Below are 20,758 nucleotides of genomic sequence, written 5' to 3'. Positions count from 1 at the left end.
TGTCCATGGGTGTTTTTCATATAAAAACAAATTCTTTTGGAGGAAGGCAAACAGCAAGGAGATAGGAAGAACTGGAAGACACTGAAAAAGGATGATTTGCATAGGGATAACTGATGGAGGAATCAACATCCTCAAGAAAGGAGGACAAGAAAAGATTCAGAGCAGAGGTAGAGAGATTGGCCTTAAACTTGAGAGAAGAAAAAGGAGGTTCACAAGCTATTTACAACATTTCAGAAAGCCTTCTGGAAATTGCAATTAATAGAATGTCAAGTTTCTTTACTTTTTGCACGCATTAACTCAACCCTTTGGGTTAACGCTGGTTACTGCATGCTGATCAGAAATTCTAATTTGCTGTTGATGACATCATAGAAATGTCTAGGATGTGACTGGCAGACCATATATTGTTGGCAGAGTTATCTGGTTTTTACAGTATCCAATTCTTACAGCATGTGATCAACCTCCGATCAGAATGACAGCCAAAATTAAAAGACTATTTGCAGGGAACAGTGCCTAAGTGTTTGTACACTTATTTAACTTTATTGCTTATTAGTATTACATCCGTGACAGTGATGTATGTGATTTCATTTAAGTGACAAAATCTTTCAAGATATGAAGTCCATGGATGAAAACATAATAAAAGGTCCTTGGATGAAGAGAATGGGAATGAGTAGACAAGATCTCTACAGTCCCTTCATATCTAATATTCTATAATTTTAAGAGGGGCCAAGTTCAGGAATGGCTAAATGGGAAAGTTGTAAAGAATACTTGACAACACCCCAACTAAACAATGACTCACTCTAAACAAGGCAAGGCAAGTAGAATGGCAAGCAATGTAAATAACCATTCCCATCTGGGAGGCAGCACAAGAAAAAACATTTTAAAAAGGGGTGGGATGGGAGCGAGAAGACAGTAGGGATAACAAGTGCTTTATTAAGGAAATGGAGTGCTGGCTTTATTGAGAATCACAAAACATTAACCAACGTTTAGTAGCGGGGATGATTGCCATAAGCACATAAAAAAAATTTTTTTTTGGCAGGGTGTGGTGGCTCATGCCTGTAATCCCAGCACTTTGGGAGGCCAAGACGGGCCGATCATTTGAAGTCAGGAGTTCGAAACCAGCCTAACCAAAATGGTGAAGCCCCCATCTCTATTAAAATTCAAAAATTAGCCGGGCGTGGTGGTGGGCGCCTGTAATCTCAGCTACTCTGCAGGCTGAGGCAGGAGAATCACTTGAACCCAGGAGGCAGAGGTTGCAGTGAGCCAAGATTGCGCCTCTTGCACTACAGCCTGGGCGACAGAGACTCCCTCTTAAAAAAAAAAAAAAAATTTTTTTTTTGACACAACGACCTAGCCAACCTTGTGTAAATACAAGTGAGAGTCAGGCTTTTTTCTCATCAACACCTACACTAAGTTAGGGTCCTTCTATACCTTCCACTCGGTACTTTGGTGTATCTTTGCCCACCAGAACCGGGCAAACTCAGGACATTTAAAAAATGGTTTAAGAGAAACTGTCCAGAGCAGAGTTAAGTGTTAAGACTGGTCTTACTTCTTGGGTTGGATGCCAGCAATCCATCAGCCAGCACCATCAACCGTATCCATCAATCCCATCTGGCCAGCACCCAGGGGCAGCCAGATTGACCAGCCAGACAATAATCGACCTTATGGTGTCCTTCCCATCCCGCTGGGCGGGTTCTGGGAGTAGAAGGCTGAGAAAGGGGAGTGTTGGGGAAGGCAGGAGTGGGACGATGTGTACTTTTCTCCCGGAACTGTAGTTCTATTGTCCCAACCTGGGCTCAGGTAGCGGCCAGTAAACTAGGAGACAGCCCTAAGGCTCGCGTCCGGGCCAGGCGGTATCCCTAGTACCCTCTCCCCACACACCCATGGCTCTGCCTCAGCCGCCGCCGCCGCCGCCTGCCGGGGCCCGTGACCCGGTGACCCCGGAGCACTGGGCATCCGGACCCCCCTCGCAGGCGCAGCCGCTATTAAGGCAGGAGGCTAAAGAGGAGGAGGAAGGGGAGGAGACAGGCGTCCAGGGCGCCTGGGGAACCGGCACGGCGGAGCAGCGGCGGCGGGGCTGGGGGGAGGCCGCCGAGTCGGCCGCGGCCGAGGAGGGGCAGGCGGAGGTCGGGGGCGCCGCGGCCGCAGGGTCAGGTTCCCCGGCGGGAGGCGCGGGTGGCGGCCGTGGGGGCTGGCGGCGGATCCTCGCCTGGCTGCAGCGGCAGCAGCCCCAGTGCTGCCCCTGTGCGGCGCCCCTTCCCCGCTCCGCCGCGCACTGTTGTCATGGAGGAACCAAGATGGCGGCTCTGGCCTACAACCTGGGCAAGCGGGAGATCAACCACTACTTCAGCGTGAGGAGCGCCAAGGTGCTGGCGTTGGTGGCCGTGCTGCTGCTCGCAGCGTGCCACCTCGCCTCCCGCCGCTACCGAGGTGAGCGGGCCCTCCCCCCTGCCCGGGCAGGCCGTGGGGGAGGCGGCGACACGGCGACTGGAGGCCGCCCCCCTCTCCCAACACACGCCCACGCGGCCTCCCGCCCGCCCGGCCCGCGAGGGAGGCGGTTCCCCCACGTGCCCCCAGGTGTCCCCAGAAACGGGCCGGCCCCCCAGGCCAACTGAGTGGACCCCAGTGGGGGCCACCACAGGACAATGGCTGGTGGTTCTGGGCCCCCCGAGCCTCCCGCGCTGGGGTCGGGGACGCCTGCCCTGGGCCTGGCCCAAGGTGTTGCCAGGGTCCGGCTCCTGAGCGGTCTGGGCTGGGGGAGACGCGCCAGACCAGGGGCTCGCGTGCAGGAGGTCTGACAGGCGGCCCTTGGGGGCAGCCCGGGGCGCATGAAGCCCAAGGCCGCCTTACAAGGGGCATCGCTGCCAGGAGTGGGGTCCCAGGTCCTGCCTCTTAAGAGTCTGGCTCTTTAGCCTTTGTTTAATTTTGCCTCTGCCCTGTAAAACTCAGTCTGGGCTGTTGGACAGCGGCAAGGGCCGCCCCCATGTTCCTTTGCCAAAAGGGCGACAGCTGGCAAAAGATGCCTGTGGCCAAATGGAAGAGGTGCCACCCAGCTTTTGTGATACAGAAACGTTTAAAGACTTCGGAGTGCGCACTTTTTACAAAGTAAAGGCACTGGAGCAGATTCTTGGAAGGAACTTATGGGTTGACAGGCATAAAGGTGGGCAGTTGAAAGCAAATTGTAAGCAGTTTGAAAGCAGGCCTTGGCCATGGGTTTTGAGATTGGTGTAAAGGGGAAAAGGAAATATGACCTTATTTCAGAACGAATTATCTTTCAGTAATCAAGGGATATTTACTTGTCCTTGTTGATTGATTGTTTTTTTCCTCTGTAAAAATGCCACTAAGAGAGAGGCTGACAGGCAAAGGGAAATTAATAATGATAGGATCTTTTATTTTTGGCTCTTAATACTATCAAAGCCATTATCTGGACAGCTCTTGGTGACTGTGAGATTAATCAGTCAAGATGTAATATGTAATGGACAGGTGCAAATTAACGCTGTGCCCGTTTAACTTTACACCTACTTTGGCAAAATATCCATAAACGGGGTGCTGGAGTCTGAGCTGTAGTCTCATCCCAGGAGATCTTTCAAGGTGTAGGGCATTTTGGTCAGTTTTGCTGCTTTATTTCTTCCAGCTCCTGAGAATGAAAAATCTTATACTCTAGAGCCATACTGGGTGAACAGCTTTTAATATACTAAATTGATAAAAATATATAGAGTCTTTATAACCTTTTGGCCTCTCTCCAGCTCTCTCCAGATTACAGCCATATGACCTGGCAAGGCCTTGGTTCGTCTACAATCATGTAAAACTAGCAATGTTGATGCATTGATTTGTGGTAGTTTTGAGGAAATATTTCTTTTAACTACTATTAATCATTTTATGCCAATTTGGTGTAAAATAACCATAATTTAATTCAATTTTGTGTATGTGATGGTAGTAGAAATTTTGTAACTACAGTACTGTTGTCCTAAGATAAACATCTAGTCCCCTGCCTTTTATTTTTTTGTGCTTTTTATCTTTTGATAAGCTTGGAATACTATGATTTTTAGATTATAGATTTCATCTTATCAAGATCTGTCATCAGGGAGAATAGAATGTCAGATGGGGACTTATGAGTCAGTGTAGCAATCTAGGATTGTTTGTAAAGCCTCCAGAAGTAAGTCATCAGTTTCCATAGGTACTTCAGTGCCTTGAGTGTGAAGCAGTACACCTGGTGTGTGTACTTGCCCAGACTGAATGTCAATAATTTGAACTGAAGACTTTGGGAAAAACAAACATCTTACCAGGAACATCTTAGCCATCCTCATGCTTTGGCAGTATCAAACTGAGTCAAGTGCAATGCCCTTCATACAAAGATAATCATACATTTGACTCACATTATAACTCTTAGGACAGAGGTGGCCAATCTTTTGGCTTCCGTGGGCCACATTGGAAGAAGAATTGTCTTTGGGCCACACATAAAATTAACACTAATGAGAGCTGATGAGCTTAAAAAAAAAATTGCAAAAACATCTTGGATTGTTTTAAGAAAGTTTACGAATTCGGGCTACATTCAAAGCCATCCTGGGCCGCCAGCAGCCCAGGCCATGGCTTGGAAAATCTTGCTTTAGAATAAGAAAGGATCTTACATCAGATGAAGGGGATTAGGCTGTGTATTTGGATTTTGAATGTGAGTGTGCTCAGGCAAGGTAGAGTGAATGCAGTTTGGATATACATATTCAGTATCTCTTGCTTTACAAACTGCCGAAAGTAAAGGAAAGAATTACCCACTACAGAAAGTAAAGCTTGGCAAATACTGTGTACTAACATTGAGCGCTTATATGTCAGGGACTGTTCTACTAAAGGTTTTACATGTTTTAACTCCCTTTGTCTTTATAACCATTCTATGAGGTAGATACAATTACCATATTTCACTCCCCCCTACTATTTTTAACATCTCTGTAATCAGGGTGAGTCTTTAAAACTTTGATTGCATGTCAAAGTTTAATTGGTAACATTTTTTTCTTACTATGACATAAAATAATCATGTGTCTTATAATCAATGGTCTTAGATTCAGTGAATTACAGTATTATTTCCATTTTAAATATGAAGCATGACAGATTAAATGAATCGCCTAAGGATACACAATGACTGAGCTAGGATTTAGATCCCCGTTAGTCTGTCTCATGCCTTATTGTCTTTCTCAGAGCTTCTTAGACAGTGGGGAGTATAGAAAATAGAGGGAGAAAGCATTTTCCAGGGAAGCATGGGTTAAACAACTTAGAAACAGTAATTCAGGCTGGGCACAGTGGCTCACGCCTGTAATCCCAGCACTCGGGGAGGCTGAGGCAGGTGGATCACCTGAGGTCAGGAGTTCAAGACCAGCCTGGCCAACATGATGAAACCCCCTCTCTACTAAAAATACAAAAATTAGCCGGGTGTGGTGGCGGGCACCTGTAATTCCAGCTACTCAGGAGGCTGAGGCAGGAGAATCACTTGAACCCAGGAGGCGGAGGTTGCAGTGAGCCAAGATCACATTCCAGCGTGGGCAACAGAGCAAGACTCTGTCTCAAAATAATAATAATAATAATAATAATAATTCAACTTTGTTGTACCAGCTAAGAGTTTTTCTAAATTTTTTTTTTTCCAGTCAGGAGGTAATTTTCTAAAAGTTGTTTGTGTAAAGCTTCAAAATCTGACCCGAGCCTACTTTTTGTTACCTATGTTTTTTCGTTATTTTCCCCAGATTTCGGGTTCACAATCTGAATGTGCTTTGCCCATTCACATCTCACAGTTATCTGATTTTCTCTGCCTGCAGTGACTTCTCTCTTGAAAGAAAGTATATGTTCTCCTTCAAGGCCTGGTTCAAATGTCACCCCCACAGCAGTAGGAATTAGCAGTTCAGTTCTGCCAGCAACTTACACTTACTTATTGTGTTGTATTGTAATAATTGGTATCTGCCTACCCACACAGACTGTTGAGCTTCCAAGAGTATCTTACTCGTCTTTAAATCTTTAAATCATCAGACCCTAACACACAATAGGAAATCCTTAAATAACTGTGCATAAATAGATTTCCAAGTCCTTATTTCCTTTTATGTTCTTTTCTGGCTTTAATTGAATTTCATGTTCTAATCTCAATTTTAGAAAGTAGGCTTTATAAAATTATTAATATTATTTTCACATAATAGAATGACATTTTGAAAATAATTACTGCCTTAACTATACTTTTTCCAAATGTTAATCAATTTCCAATATGAAGAATCTCAAAATGTCCATTATTAGTTTGATTACAGGTTAAAAACATCGTTTCTGCGACAAATGGCCAATATCTGTAGCCTTAAGGATAGTTCCAATCTGGATAAATTTTAATTTTTTAAATTGATAAAGTTAACTTCGAATGCCTTAATTTTATTGAAATCAATTTTTTTTTTTTTTTAAATCACTAAGCATGTTAAATGCCAATGCTAAATGATATTTGATGTTCTGGAGAAAAGTAACTTGAAAGCTTCAGAAATTAAAGCAAGAAAGCAGCAGCTCTGGGTCTCTTAGCCTTTTCTTTCTTTGTGAGAAAGATCCTGATCTTTATGATACCACTTGTAATGAGACACTCCTTGCTTGTCTAAAGATAAATTTTAATGGTGATTTTCAGCACAGACTAAAGTGTAACTTGCTGTATCTTAGGCAAACAAAATGTTCTGTGGACTATACTGTAAACTTCATGATCTGATATTTTAATGGTTGGTAGTAGGAAACACACAGTTTTAGCAGGATGATTCAGTCTAAATTTAGGTGCAGTGTGCCAGAGATAATCTCTTCAAAGGAAAACATAAGTTGGGGTTTATATGGGCCATCAGATGTTTTCTTTAGTTGTTACATTTTATTTTTCAGTTTGTTTTTGTTTGCTTGCTTTTAAAAGTATTTTTCTATCACAGAAAAATCATGCATAAAATTCTGAGATTGTAGATTGACAAACCAGAATGCTTATACTTAAGATAATAGAATAAAGAGGAAGACAGCTATTCATCCAGATAATCTTGGTGTTGGAGATAGCTGAAGTAGATAATTCTGTCTCTTTAGTTTCTTTGTGTGTGTGTGTGTGTGTGTGTGTGTGTGTGTGTGTTTCTTGCTTGATTTTTCTGAGCGCTTGGCAACATTTATCTCACATTAGTTGTATTAAAATAGCTATCAAAATTATGCTAGACAATTGAAAATAACCGAAGTTTTGTTTTGGTTTGTCTTTGGTAAATTTGGAAAGGAAAATATGTGCCAACAAATATTTATATATAGTGTAAATATTAAAAAGGTGGCACATTATATTAAGATCTAGATTTACATTTAGTGATTTGATTTTTAAAAATTTCCTTCCTGAGAAAAGAGAACTTGTTTTAGAGTATGAAATTTTATGGAGTTTTTTCTGGATCACATTAATTTATTTTAATCAGGTCATAATAATAGTAGTAATTTATTATTACTACTATTTTTATTTTGCTGACATACAAAAAAGTCATTCTCTTCTTGCTTTTTTTGGTTGTCTACTTAGCAATCCGTTGTATTAGATTCTGTTAAAATCACTGTACAGTTCCTGTCTTTTGACTGGACCCCAGCGATATGATATAGACACATACGGACTAATTTCAGATACAAGTCTTGTAAAAAACATCTTTGCATTATGAAATGTGTTAAGCCATCATCAACTAGTATTCATTAGCAAATTAAGAATTTCTTCCGTGGAAAGCTCAGTATTCTCTAAAATGCTGTGTTTATAATGCCTTTGGGTTAGTGACAACTTCAAATCTTATTTTGCTATGGTTTTGTTTTATTTTGTTTTGTTTTGTTTTGACACGGGTTCATCAGATTAGAACTATTGTTTTCCATCAGCTCAACAACTGATTAGCAATATGTGGGTAGTAGTGTTGACTGGAGGCAAAAAAAGTTGTTTGTATTTTAGACACGTTTTCTGGGGAGAAAAGACTGGTTGTTTTGAGATACTGGTATGGCGTTTCCATTCTCTATAAAAACATATTGGTAACCCATATAGATGCATAATCCCAGACACTGAAGTTTGATTAAGGTGTGTTTCTGTCTAGGCTTTTAATTAAAAGACAAAAGGCAAGTAACAACACCCCCCTCCCCCCAAAAAAGGGGAAGGGAGAAAGAAAACAGAAAAGAAAAAGAAGAAAACCTTAAAGGATTAACGCCTAGTTATTTACAACTTACAACTTTTTTAAAAAATAGAAGTGTTGCTAACTTTTAACTTGGTTTAATAGATTTAAAGAGAAATGCTATAAATGTGGAATTTTGGCCTTAATTTTAAACATTTACTAAAGGTTTTAATAAGATTTTACCATGTGGCCATTATAAAAGAATCTTACAAAATTGCTATTTGTAGAAAAATAACTTGTGTGTTTCTACAGTTCTCGTTTTACTCATCCTTAGTTATTTATATAGCTTAATTTTGGTTTTTAGAACTAGAATTAGTTTTTAATAATGGGGAAAATGAAGAACTAATTATTTGTAGTTTACTTAGAGACAGGTTATTAAAAAAATATTTGAAATACAAAAAAACCTGGTCAGGCTGCATATACAGTTAACACAAATTTAGTAATTGATATCCTGCTTTCCTTAACCAGTTTCCCATCAATAAGATAGTGCAGCATTTTAACTTTTCCTTCCTGTTCTACTTTAGAATTTATGACATAAGAAACAACAACACTTTCAATATTTATGCATACTTATCTTACATTTGTATCATCTTTTGTCTGCATTTTGGCTAAATAATGAGTAACTAGATTGAGAAAAGAGATGTGTTCTTCTACTTTAAATATCTTTGTGTCTTCCTTATCTCTACCCTGAAAAGCTCAATATCCTTTTGGTTCTGCAGTATTCTTCCTCCCAGACTCCTTAGCCTGACCTTAATTAAATGTCAAGTATAACTTGCTATTGACTATTAATAAAGAACTGGAGATTAAATAATATTTTATTATATCCCCATAATTAACCTAAACATCTCATTCTGCCCCCCACAAACCCCCATCCCACCCCATTCATTTGACATGTTTGAGCTTAAATGCCTCCAAACTCTCTTTTAACCCCTTTGGTCATGTATATTTAGCTAATGTACAGTAAAATGTCTAAAAGTGTAGAGCGACTCTTTGCCTCGGTTTACCTGGGACTGAGGAGTTTCCTAGTTATGGAACTTTCTGTTTAAAACTAGGTCTCCACGTATGCTGATGCACTATGTATTATAGTAGTTGAGTAGTTGAATAGGAAGTCATTTCCAAAGTCTTGTCTTTTATCCCTTAAACTTTTTTTTTTTTATTATTAAATTAGATAGAGTCTCGCTCTGTCACCCAGGCTGGAATGCAGTGACATGATCTTGGCTCACTGCAACCTCTGCCTCCCGGGTTCAAGCAATTCTCATGCCTCAGCCTCCTGAGTAGCTGGGACTACAGACGTGTGCCACCACATCTGGCCAATTTTTGTATTCTTAGTAGAGATGGAGTTTCACCATGTTGGCCAGGCTGGTCTTGAACTCCTGACCTTGAGTGATCTGCCCACCTAGGCCTCCCAAAGTGCTGGGATTACAGGTGTGAGCCACCGCGCCTGGCCTCCCTTAAACTTTTCTTTCTCAGCTAGAAGTAGGAGTGATATTCAGATGTAAAGGCTAATTTAAGGTTGAGATGATGTCCCCGGAAAGAAAACCTGAAGCAGAAGGAACTGCCAAAGCAGGGAACGTATCATTTAGGAGTTAGGTGAAGTATAAGCCATCAGTGGCTCTTGTCCTCTTGAATATTAATGTATTAATATTTACCATGTTTCTCATGAATGGGAAATATGAACCTGGACGGTATAGTGAAACATAGAAAACTCTACTTTTTGATTTCAAGGAACTTATATAGGGTCAAGATAGCTGATGTGTAAAATTTTAACTATTGTTTACGACACTGTTGTGTTTAACTGTTTTAGGCAATGATTCATGTGAATACCTTCTCTCAAGTGGCAGATTTCTTGGAGAGAAAGTTTGGCAACCTCACAGCTGTATGATGCATAAATACAAAATCAGGTAACATTTCTTCATTTTGTTGTTTTACTTTTTAGGATGGGTGGAGAGGGGTTGATGAAGCAGTACGTTTCTTCTCTATGCTGGAGTAGAGACTTGCTGACTGTGTGTAGGGCTGATTGCAAATGAAGATTTCCCTGCCCCCTAAAGTTTTAGGGAAAGGCTTTGGCCAATCTGCTTTATCTCAGATGAGAGATAACTAGGCCTAAGGCAATAATCCTTGAGCAAAAGACTCTTGCTCTGGCACCTGGGTACCTATCTTAATGGAGTTTTTCTAAGGATTAAGAGATAATAGATATAAAGCACCTAACACAGTTAGAATACATCTTAAACATGTAATGAATTGAGCTATTACAGAGAGTTAACTGATCATAGGTACGTGGAGTGGTAAGTTAAACAAACCTGGCCACCGGCTTATAAAGCAATATAATGGTATGTGTAACAATCCAGTACAACTTTCTTCAAAAACCGTGTGCTTTGAAATGCCAATATGGCTGATTTTACTTATTTTAATTAATTTTTCTTTGTTGCTTTCAGTGAAGCAAAGAACTGCCTTGTAGATAAACACATTGCATTTATTGGAGATTCCAGAATTCGTCAATTGTTTTATTCTTTTGTAAAAATAATTAATCCCCAATTCAAAGAAGAAGGAAATAAGGTAAAACTTGTCTATTCCCTTCTGTAGAGTTGTTTTAGAAGTTAACCAACTGAATAGTTACAGGAGGAATGTGTCTCTCCAGATTGAGTAGGAGCTGAAAAAATTTTACTTTGATTTTCAGAAAGGTTGGGGAAAAAGAGGGATGACTTGCTTTAATGAGGAAGATGAGAAAAAGAAGTTGTGGCTAAGACATTGGCAGGCTTTTTGTTATAATAACCTAAACTTTTAGTTTTCAGAAGTAATACATTTTTACCATGGAAGAACTTTTAAATTTCCTTAGAAAGAAGACAAAGAGAAAATATACCCCTTATTCTCCTGTTAGTATTTTTCCATACTTCTTTTTGCTCATCTCTTTTTTAAAAAAAATACTAGTAATCTTTTAATATGTGCAATTTTATATCTTCCGTTTTTTCTTCACCACTTATTCATCATTATATAATCAACTTAAGTATCTTCTTAATGGCAGCATATTATTGAGTGGATATAATGTAATTTTACATAATTTCCCACTTTTTAAAGCTTTTTGTAGTTTTCTAATTTTTTGCAGTTAAAAAAGACATTTTAAATTACTTCTTTATGTGAAAACTTTGCTTTTTAAATTATTTCCTTAGGGTGGAATCTCTACAATTCAAATATTAGGTTAAATAACATAAACATTTAAAAATTATTGATTATGCTGCAAAATTCTTTCAGTTTATACTAATTAGCAATATATTTTGGGGCCTAATTTTCTGCAAACTTTCTGGCATTGGGTGATCATACTATAAATTAAAACAGCAATGCAATAGATTTATGTTATTGATTTTGTTAGAAAATTTCTCATTTAAAAAATATAACTTTAAAAACTAACAAGGATTAATTTCTTTCTATAAATTAATTAGTTCATTATTTTTTGGTGAATTATCTCATATCCTCTGTTTATACCTTTATAAGTGGTCTCAGATTCTAATCATTGTCTTCAAATACCATGTGATTGCGAGAGGGGAATAGCAAAGGGGGAAAGTAGAATACAAGAAAGTAGAGTACAAGAGTAGAGGGGAGTAGCTCATGAATTTATGAAAATCTGCCTGTGGTAAAGAGTTGAAAACTTAGAGGCTTCATAGCTAAGTAGTTTTCAACATAGTGATGATGATACCAGGTCCTAAATCTTTAGCAGCTATTCCATGTGAGAATGAGAATAATGGAAACAAACGATACAGTCAACTTTTCATTTTATTTGCTATCTGTATTTTCCATTTGCATTTATACATACGAAATTATAGAGAAGACTCAAAACTATTTAACATGAAATTATTACAATTTAAAGTGAAAATGTTTAATAAACTTTTATTTCTAATAATTAAAAAAATTATTTTTAATAGAGATGAGGTCTCACTATGTTGCCCAAGCTGTTCTTAAACTTCTGAGCTTAAGCAGTTCTTCCACCTTGACCTCCCAAATTGCTGGAATTACAGGCATGAGCCACTGTGCCTGCCCAACCTTTAGTAAACTTTTGAAAAGTAGAGAGATTTCTGATTACTATGAAGGTTTTAATATTTCTTGGTTTAAACTTGCATGACTTTCTAAAAATTTGAATAATCCATTTGACAACAGGTAGTTTTAAAAAGCTATAATGGTTTAGTCTGCAACCAAAAGTAGATACAGTATGGTACATTGTTCTTGAGCCCCAGTTACAACACTTAGGTTTCCAGTTTTTAGAGTCTAAGATGCCCAGTTATCCCAAGATTATCAAACGAGATATCAGACAAGATTAATTTATATGCATTTAAAAAGAAACAAAGATTGTGTGTCCCGGTCTTAAAGAGACAGTTTTCAAGAAAATATTTAATTCAAGCTGCTAGTGGAGCATTTGCCAAATTATATGTTACCTTGTCTCTGCACACCTTGAGGACAGAAATTACATACCATCATTATTATTTTTAAATATATTTCTTGTGCCTAGCATAATCTGGCATATTATAAAAGCTTATTAATTTTATTTAAAGCCTGGTATGGGTATGTCTGGGTAGAATAGGAATATTGAAGATAATTCTTTGTTTGAATTTGGTTTATTTTCTGTATCGAGGCAAATTTTTTAAAAAAGAGACTTCAGAGGTGAATTTTTTCAAATTATGCTTTGTGGGAAACTAGTTCTGTGAGAAGCTTTGGGCAAATGAATTTGGGCAGAGCTAGATATCGTATCTCCCTCTTAGATAGTTTTAATTTAGGCTGGGATATTAAAAACTTGAGAAGTCTTATAATAAAGAAATCCATTTTGTGTTGCTTCCAGCCATAGGGCCGACTGGATACTCTGGGGACTCCTTCTACATCAAACCAACTGGAGCCTAGGTTTAAAAAAATACTGTCGATGGGCTGGGTGTGGTGGCTCATGCCTGTAATCCCAACACTTTGGGAGGCTGAAGCAGTCGGATCACGAGGTGGAGATGGAGACCATCCTGGCCAACATAGTGAAATCCCGTCTCTCCTAAAAATACAAAAATTAGGCCGGCCGTGGTGGCTCATGCCTGTAATCCCAGCACTTTGGGATGCCGAGGCGGGCGGATCAACTGAGGTCAGGAGATCGAGGCCATCCTGGCCAACATGGTGATACCCCATGTCTACTAAAATGCAAAAAATTAGCTGAGTGTGGTGGCATGTGCCTGCAGTCCCAGCTACTCGGGAGGCTGAGGCAGGAAAGTCACTTGAACCCAGGAGGTGGAGGTTGCAGTGAGCTGAGATCAAGCCACTGCACTCCAGCCTGGTGACAGAGTGAGACTCTGTCTCAAAAAGAAAAAAAAAAAAAAAGAATAGTAGCATTAAAGTTCTGAAAGTAAGTTTTAACCCAGAATTGTATACCTGGAATTAAAATTTCTGCATTCTTGAGATGTATTATAGGACATTCTCAGGTATATGAAAATAATGAGGGTTTACTATAAAATAGACTTAACACTAAAGGAATTTCTGAAGGATAAACAGGAATGAGGGAAATGTTCAGAAAAAAATTATCTGAAATATAAGAAGCAATCGTTTAAGAAAATAGTAAACGTATATAAATCTCAACAACGTATAAAATATCTTTTGCAGTTAGTGAAAAGACAGAACTAAAGAACTAGCTAATAATAGCATATATATCAAGGGTAAATGATCACAAAGTGTTCTAATGTACTCTATATTCTCTAAAATATTGTGTTTTTTAAAAACTTAAGTTAAAGATGCACAGTAAAACTTCAAGAATAAGGACCGAAAGAAAGAATAGAATTAGGATGTATACATTTCAACCAAAAGAATAAAAAAATTAAGCAAAAACCAAACCCATCTAATGCCAAATGTATTTTATACATATGCATACACATGCATATACCATACACATATATATGATATACATACACATATTTATATGTCTATGTAAAAAGCTGTTTTTACATATATTATACATATATGAAAAAGCTACATATATGTGGCAGGAATAGAAATTAAAAAGTGAGATGATAAAGCCGGGCGCTGTGGCTCACACCTGTAATTCCAGCACTTTGGGAGGCCGAGGTGGGTGGATCACGAGGGCAGGAGATCAAGACCATCCTGGCTAACACAGTGAAACCCTGTCTCTGCTAAAAACACAAAAAATTAGCTTGTGTGATGGTGGGCGCCTGTAGTCCCAGCTACTCGGGAGGCTGAGGCAGGAGAATTGCGTGAACCCTGGGAGACGGAGCTTGCAGTGAGCTGAAATCGCTGGAGTGCAGCCTGGGTGACAGAGTGAGACTCCATCTCAAAAAAAAAAAAAAAAGCAAAAAAGTGAGATGGTAAAAACATTTATAGTCAAAATAAATGCAAGTAGCCTAAACTTATGAGCTAAACACAGATTTTTCAGATTGCTCTTAAAGAGAACTTTCTGCTGGTTAAAAAGACATACTTAAAATAAAAAGGACATGAAAAGGTTTTAATTAAAAATGAAAAAGGATTCACCAGATAAATACTAAAGAAAGTTAAGTCATATCAGTATGAGATAAATAGATTTTAAGGCAAAAGCATTTTCAGGGATACAGAAAGTCACTTTCTAATGACAAAGAATTCAGATAACTAAGATTTTAAACTTGTAGGCATCTAATAAATTAGCCTTAAAATTTATAAAGCAAAAATACAACTACAAGGAGAAATTGGCAAATTCTCACTCATAGTGGGAGAATTGCATACTGCTCTCAATTAATGATAGAACAAGCAAATAAAACTAGTAAACATACAGTAGACCATTAACATGCTTGATTCTATAACCTTATAGCTCAATAATTTAGAAAATACACTTTACAATCAGGGAATATGTTTGTTTCAAGAATGCATGGAACTTTTGAATTATTTTTATTTTTATTTTTCCTTTTTTTTGAGATGGAGTCTTTCTCTGTTGCCCAGGCTGGAGTGCAGTGGTGCAGTCTCAGCTCTGGTTCACGCCGTTCTCCTGCCTCTGCCTCCCCGGTAGCTGGGACTACGGGTGCCCGCCACCACGCCCAGATAATTTTGTTTTTGTATTTTTAGTAGAGACGGGGTTTCACCGTGTTAGCCAGGATGGTCTCGATCTCCTCACCTTGTGATCTGCCCGCCTCGGCCTCCCAAAGTGCTGGGATTACAGGTGTGAGCCAGTGCACCTGGCCAGCTTTTTGATTTTTAATGTGTATTACACCATTAAACAAATTCCAACAATATCAGAGAATTGGTGTCATTCTTTCTTTAAGTTACTTTATATCAAACTTAACTTGGTAAAAATTCTAGAAGCCTGTGGTAAATGTTCTTAATGGTGAAATGTCAGACATATTTCCATTAAAATCAGGAAAAAGACAAGGATGTTCATTACTGCTGCTTCTATTCAACATTGTATTAGAGATTCTAGCCAAAAAAGATAATCTAAAGATGTAAGGATTGGAAAGAAATAAACTTAGGAGTTCATATGATACAATTCTCTACATAGAAAATCCCAAAGAATTTATAGAAAATTTGCTAGAAGTAATAAAGATTTTAACAAGGTAGCTGATTATAAGATGTACATACAAAAATTGTTGATACCTCAACAAAGCTGTTAAAAATTAACACATATCTACATGCCAACAATGTAGAGTTCTAAAGGCTTTTAAAATATATCATGTGCAATGGTAACAACAACAACTATATGTTACATAAGAATAAACAGCAAATGTGGAAGATCTGTATGCAGAAAAGCTATAAAAATTTTTTGGAAGACAGTTCCAAATGACATAATTAGATGGAATATAATATACTGTTTCCTTGGATGGGAAGACTCAGTATTGTAAAGATGTCAGTTATTGCCAGACTGATCTGTAGGTTCAGTGTAATTCCAATAAAATCCTAACAGAATTTGCTGTGGAACTTTACTAATGGATTCTAAATTTTTTATGGAAGGGCAGCAGACCAAGAATAACCACAACAGATCTGAAAACAAGGTGGAAAGGATTTGTTCTACAATATCAAGATTTAATTTTACCTTGTAGTAATTAAAACAGTGTGGTATTGGTGTAGAGTTAAACAAATAAACCGGTAGAATAAAATATAGAGCTCTAAAATAGAAACTTCCATATAAAATGACTTTAAAAGTAACAGAAATGCCATAGAAGATCCCTGGGGAAAAGAAGGTCTATTCAGTTAATGGTGCTAAGGCAATTTGCACATGGAAAAAGTTGAAATTGGATTCCTACCTCACACCATCGAGTAAAATCGTTTCTAGATGGATGAGTTTAAACTTAAATATGAAAGTAAAAAATTTGAAACCTTTAGAAATAGAAATAAAATGTAGGAGAATATCTTCATTATCTCAAGGTAGGGAAACATCTCTTACATAAGAAACAAAAAGTGCTAAGAAATAAAAGATAAATTCACATACCTTAAGATAAAGAGTATCTATTCACCAAAAGATACCTTAAAGAAAAAAGATAAGCTACAAATTGAGAAAAGATAATTTACAACATACATTCAAGAAATGTCAGAAACTGCAAATTAATGAAAAAGATAACCCAGTGGACAGAAGGTGGGGGTCAGGGAGTATGGCCAGGCATTTTACTGAAGTAGAAGTGAGATTTTTTTTTTATACCTACTATAATGGCAGAAATTAAATCTGACAATGGCAAGAAATATGAAAACAGACCAGATGTATTAGGCTGTATACCAGTAGATGTCTTATAAACTGCTAGTGAGAGTGTAAATTGTTATAAATACTCCAGAAAATAATTTGCATTATCGTTTGATGGTGAACATTTTTATGGCTTATGGATCTATGGAACAATTAGGGAAATTCTTACTCTTTTCTTAAGAGACATATCCAAGAAGACAACAATTAGTGCTTTTTATAATCTAGATAGTAATGTATCAGTTGACCTGTATTCTACAAAAATAGTAAATACGATACTTGATATTAATAAAAATAGTATTGATAAAATAAACTGATATGTACAAATTTTTAAACGCTAGGGAATGTTCCAGGTTATATGAGATTAAGAGATTTGACAACTAAATGTAACACGATTTTAATGGAATTGTAGATTAAGAGCTATAGAAAGGATATTCTTGGGAAATTGGAAAAAATTGAATACGGACTATATATTAAATGAGATAATATTTTTTCAATGTCAAATTCCTTATGTAAGAGAATGTTCTTAGGGGTATATACTTAAAGAGAATATGCTTAAGTATTTAAGGGTGAAATGTTATGACTTCTATAATGAACTTTCACATAGTTCAGTAAAGAAGAAAAACTATAGAATATATATGTGTAGAGAGGAAGAAAGGTGAAGCTGGTATAGGAAATGTTAACAATTGGTAAAACGTTTTGGGCATTCATTTAATTCTGTCAGCTTTGCTGTAAGATTGAAAATTTTTCAAATTAAAAGTTGGAGAGAAAACTGACAAAATTAATATATATCATTTAAAGATGCATATTTATGTGACAAATATATCATTTAAAGATGCATATTTATGTGACAAAAACTATAGAAAGTTTTTAAAAACAAAGTATAAACACACAATTCAGGAGAGTGGTTTACTTTGGGTGAAACATGGAGTTAAGATAGGGAAAGGACCACATAGGTGGTTCAGTGTGTTGGCAATGCTCTGATTTGTATCATGGATTCATGAGTGTTTATTTAGTTCTACTGTGCTTTGTGATTTTCATATATGTGACTTTTTTGTATATATCAAACGTTATATTAGAAAAGGAAAAAAGAAAGAGAGTTGCATTAACTACTCTATGCAAAGTAAGACAAAGAAAGTTCATGACATTATTTTTCTGAGGACACATTTTTAAAAGGTTGAAGATGCGGTAGAAGGAGGAAAACACCCGTGTGATTTTGTTTGACCCAGTATATCCCAGATCTATTTGACCAAAGACACTTACCTTAAAGTTTCATTGAATTAATAGTCTCAAGACTCCTTTTGGAAAGTAATGTTTTAGAAGCACCAACAAGAACCTAAAAAGTTAACTTGTTGATAGAACAAATTTTGTTTCATGGAGATTTCAGTATAAATACTATTTGTCTGTTTGAATTAATGAAAACATTTCAATTTTGATTTTAACAATAGAATTAGCTTCTTACTGACCACCCTTACCCCTTTCCCACCTAGGATTTCTAATTCTGAAAGGAATGCCATTCTTTGTGTAGAACGTTTGGTTATAAGAAGTTGTAGTGTTCACGTTTCAATTTTTTCTACAAATGAACTATTTATATGCTGGTTTCAGAGTGAAACCTACAATAACCTAGAGTCATGTTCATCCATTCCTGTCAGTCAGGGCCTATATTAGTACACTGGTGAGAAAGGACTAGGTGTTGCTACACCAACAAACCGCTCTAATGTCTTAACAAAACAGAAGTTCTTGCTTAGCGTTGCATGTCCTAGGTGGGCTGGCGAGAGGCTTTGCTCCACATAGTCATTTAGCCGTTCCTACTATTGGAATTTTTACTGTCTTTTAAAGTACCTTGGAACATTTGACTTCCTTAGTCGGTGCATCAGTTAAGTTAGAGACCAGAGAATTGCCTTGGGAAATTCAGCCTGGAAGTGGTGTATGTCACATATATCCACATTGCATTAGCCAAAACTAGCCTTGTGGCTCTGCCTAACCGGAAGGGACTCGGGAAATGAAGGGTAGCAGTCCATTTCTGAGACAAATAGTAATACAAGTGCTGGGCACAGTGGCATATGCCTTGTAATCCCAGCACTTTGGGAGGCTGAGGTGAGTGGATCACTTGAGCCCAGGAGTTCGAGACCAGCTGGACAACATGGCAAAACCCTGTCACTACAAAAAATATTTTTAAAAAATTAGCCAAGCATGGTGGCGTGCACCTGTGGTCCTAGCTACTTGGGAGGCTGAGGTGAGAAGATTGCTTGAGCCCGGGAGGCGGAGGTTGCAATGAGCCGAGATCACACCTCTGTACTACAGCCCAGGCAACAGAGTGAGACTCTGTCTCAAAATAGCAAACAAAAAACAAATCAAACAAAAAATAGTAATACTGGGACTAAATTGGAATCCTGGCAATCTTGGCAAAAAGGTAATTTATATAGACATGTTTATGTATTTGCTTGTTTGCTGTTGAAATTTAACTTTGAACTATATCTTAGATGTTGAAAATCACATGTAGACAATTTAACTAATGTCACTTATTTTGTTATGTTCTATCTTGGTTTTTTCCCCTTTGGGTAGAGTTTTTAGATAATTGAGATTTGGTGCTTAAAAATAAATCAAAAATATGCACAAAAATAAATCAACAAAGCAGCTAAATGGGGTATTATATAAATTTAATCTGTACATTAATGTTTCTCTGTCTCCTTTTATGGCAGCATGAAAATATTCCTTTTGAAGACAAGACTGCATCAGTTAAAGTGGTAAGTTCATGTAATAGTAAGCTAGATGTTACAATGTTGAAACTATATTCTTTGGTTAATTGAATATCCTAAGTGTATTTCAGTGTATTCTTGAGAGTAGATAAGAATATTAGGATAGTGGAGTAAAAGTCTGTGTGAGTTGTTTTATGTAATGGTCTTAAAATTTTATTAGGAAAGAGTAATCTTGCACATGAATTCAAAACCAGTATGCGTTCTGGATTAATGTCTGTAAAAGAATATGTGAATTTTCTGAATTCCCAATCATTAAGAATTCAGTGAGGATCAAGACAAAAATGGCCTTGACCTAATGAAGATTGCAGGTTTTTATAGTTCTCTACATGCAAATACAAGTGGGACAAGCATGGCAGAAAAGAAAAAGAGGGGCAATGGGAATGTACAGAGCAAGGAATTGAAAGTTGTTTTCCTCCCTGCAGAAGTATATTTTAACTGAGCCTTCAAAAATAAGTAAGAGTTAGGCAGGCTCAGTGGAAGAGTTTGTGAGCATTATGGACAGAAGGAATAGTATGTGCAAAGTCCTAGAGAAAAAGGAGAACATAGAGCATTCCAGGAGCTGACTGAGTACCAAAAGGGAGAGCAAGGGTACAAGTAGCAGGAGACGCAGAAGAGACAGGTGGAGATCCTGAACCTTCTTAGCAATTTATAGTGTTTTAGATTTTATTCTCAAGACAGTAGAAAGTCTCTGAATACTTAAGCAGGGGTGTGGCAAGATCAGATTTAAGTTTTTAAAAGATTGCTCTGGCTAAAATGTGGACAGAGGTTAGAGGAAGACAGAAGTGGATTCAAGGAGAACTATTGTAAGACTCTTGGCAAATTAAGATAGGAATTGAAGATGTATTGGACAAGGGTAGTGTTTTACTTTTAAGTACTCTATAAGAGAATGTTAATGTTTATTCTGAATGGTGGAATTAAGAGTTTCTTCGACTTTGTCTTTACTTCTAACATTTCTCTTTTAGGATTTTCTGTGGCATCCTGAAGTTAATGGTTCTATGAAACAGTGTATCAAAGTGTGGACTGAGGTCTGTATTTAAAAATCCTAGGGCTTTTTTTTTTTTTTTTTTTTTTTTTTTTTAAGCAACCAAATTTTAAAAGCTCGCAAGCATATATTTCTTCCCTTTACTCACTTGTCCCACTCTCCTATATTTTATACCTGCCTTCTTGATAGCAACTAAGCTGCGCTGCACTGATTC

The 20,758-nt window shown here is 37.6% G+C and overlaps 1 protein-coding gene across 3 annotated transcripts in view; it reads left to right on the top strand.

Annotated features, from left to right (window-relative positions):
- The first annotated feature begins 1,830 nt into the window (after nt 1-1,830).
- CASD1 (CAS1 domain containing 1) overlaps nt 1,831-20,758 on the top strand; it is a 48,633-nt gene continuing 29,705 nt past the window's right edge. For 2 of the 3 annotated variants that reach the window (XM_025380814.1, XM_025380815.1), the window contains exons 1-5: nt 1,831-2,427; nt 9,946-10,042; nt 10,577-10,697; nt 19,506-19,550; nt 20,525-20,587. In XM_025380814.1, coding sequence (XP_025236599.1) covers nt 1,881-2,427; nt 9,946-10,042; nt 10,577-10,697; nt 19,506-19,550; nt 20,525-20,587 — 873 coding nt within the window. In that variant the 5' untranslated portion in view covers nt 1,831-1,880. The remainder of the gene's footprint in view (nt 2,428-9,945; nt 10,043-10,576; nt 10,698-19,505; nt 19,551-20,524; nt 20,588-20,758) is intronic. The other variant, XM_025380816.1, reaches the window with a different exon arrangement.

This window comes from Theropithecus gelada, chromosome 3 (assembly GCF_003255815.1).
Source record: "Theropithecus gelada isolate Dixy chromosome 3, Tgel_1.0, whole genome shotgun sequence".
In the NCBI taxonomy this organism is placed as follows: domain Eukaryota; kingdom Metazoa; phylum Chordata; class Mammalia; order Primates; family Cercopithecidae; genus Theropithecus; species Theropithecus gelada.
Note: the sequence above shows the minus strand (reverse complement) of the source record. Positions and strands in the feature narration are given on the sequence as shown.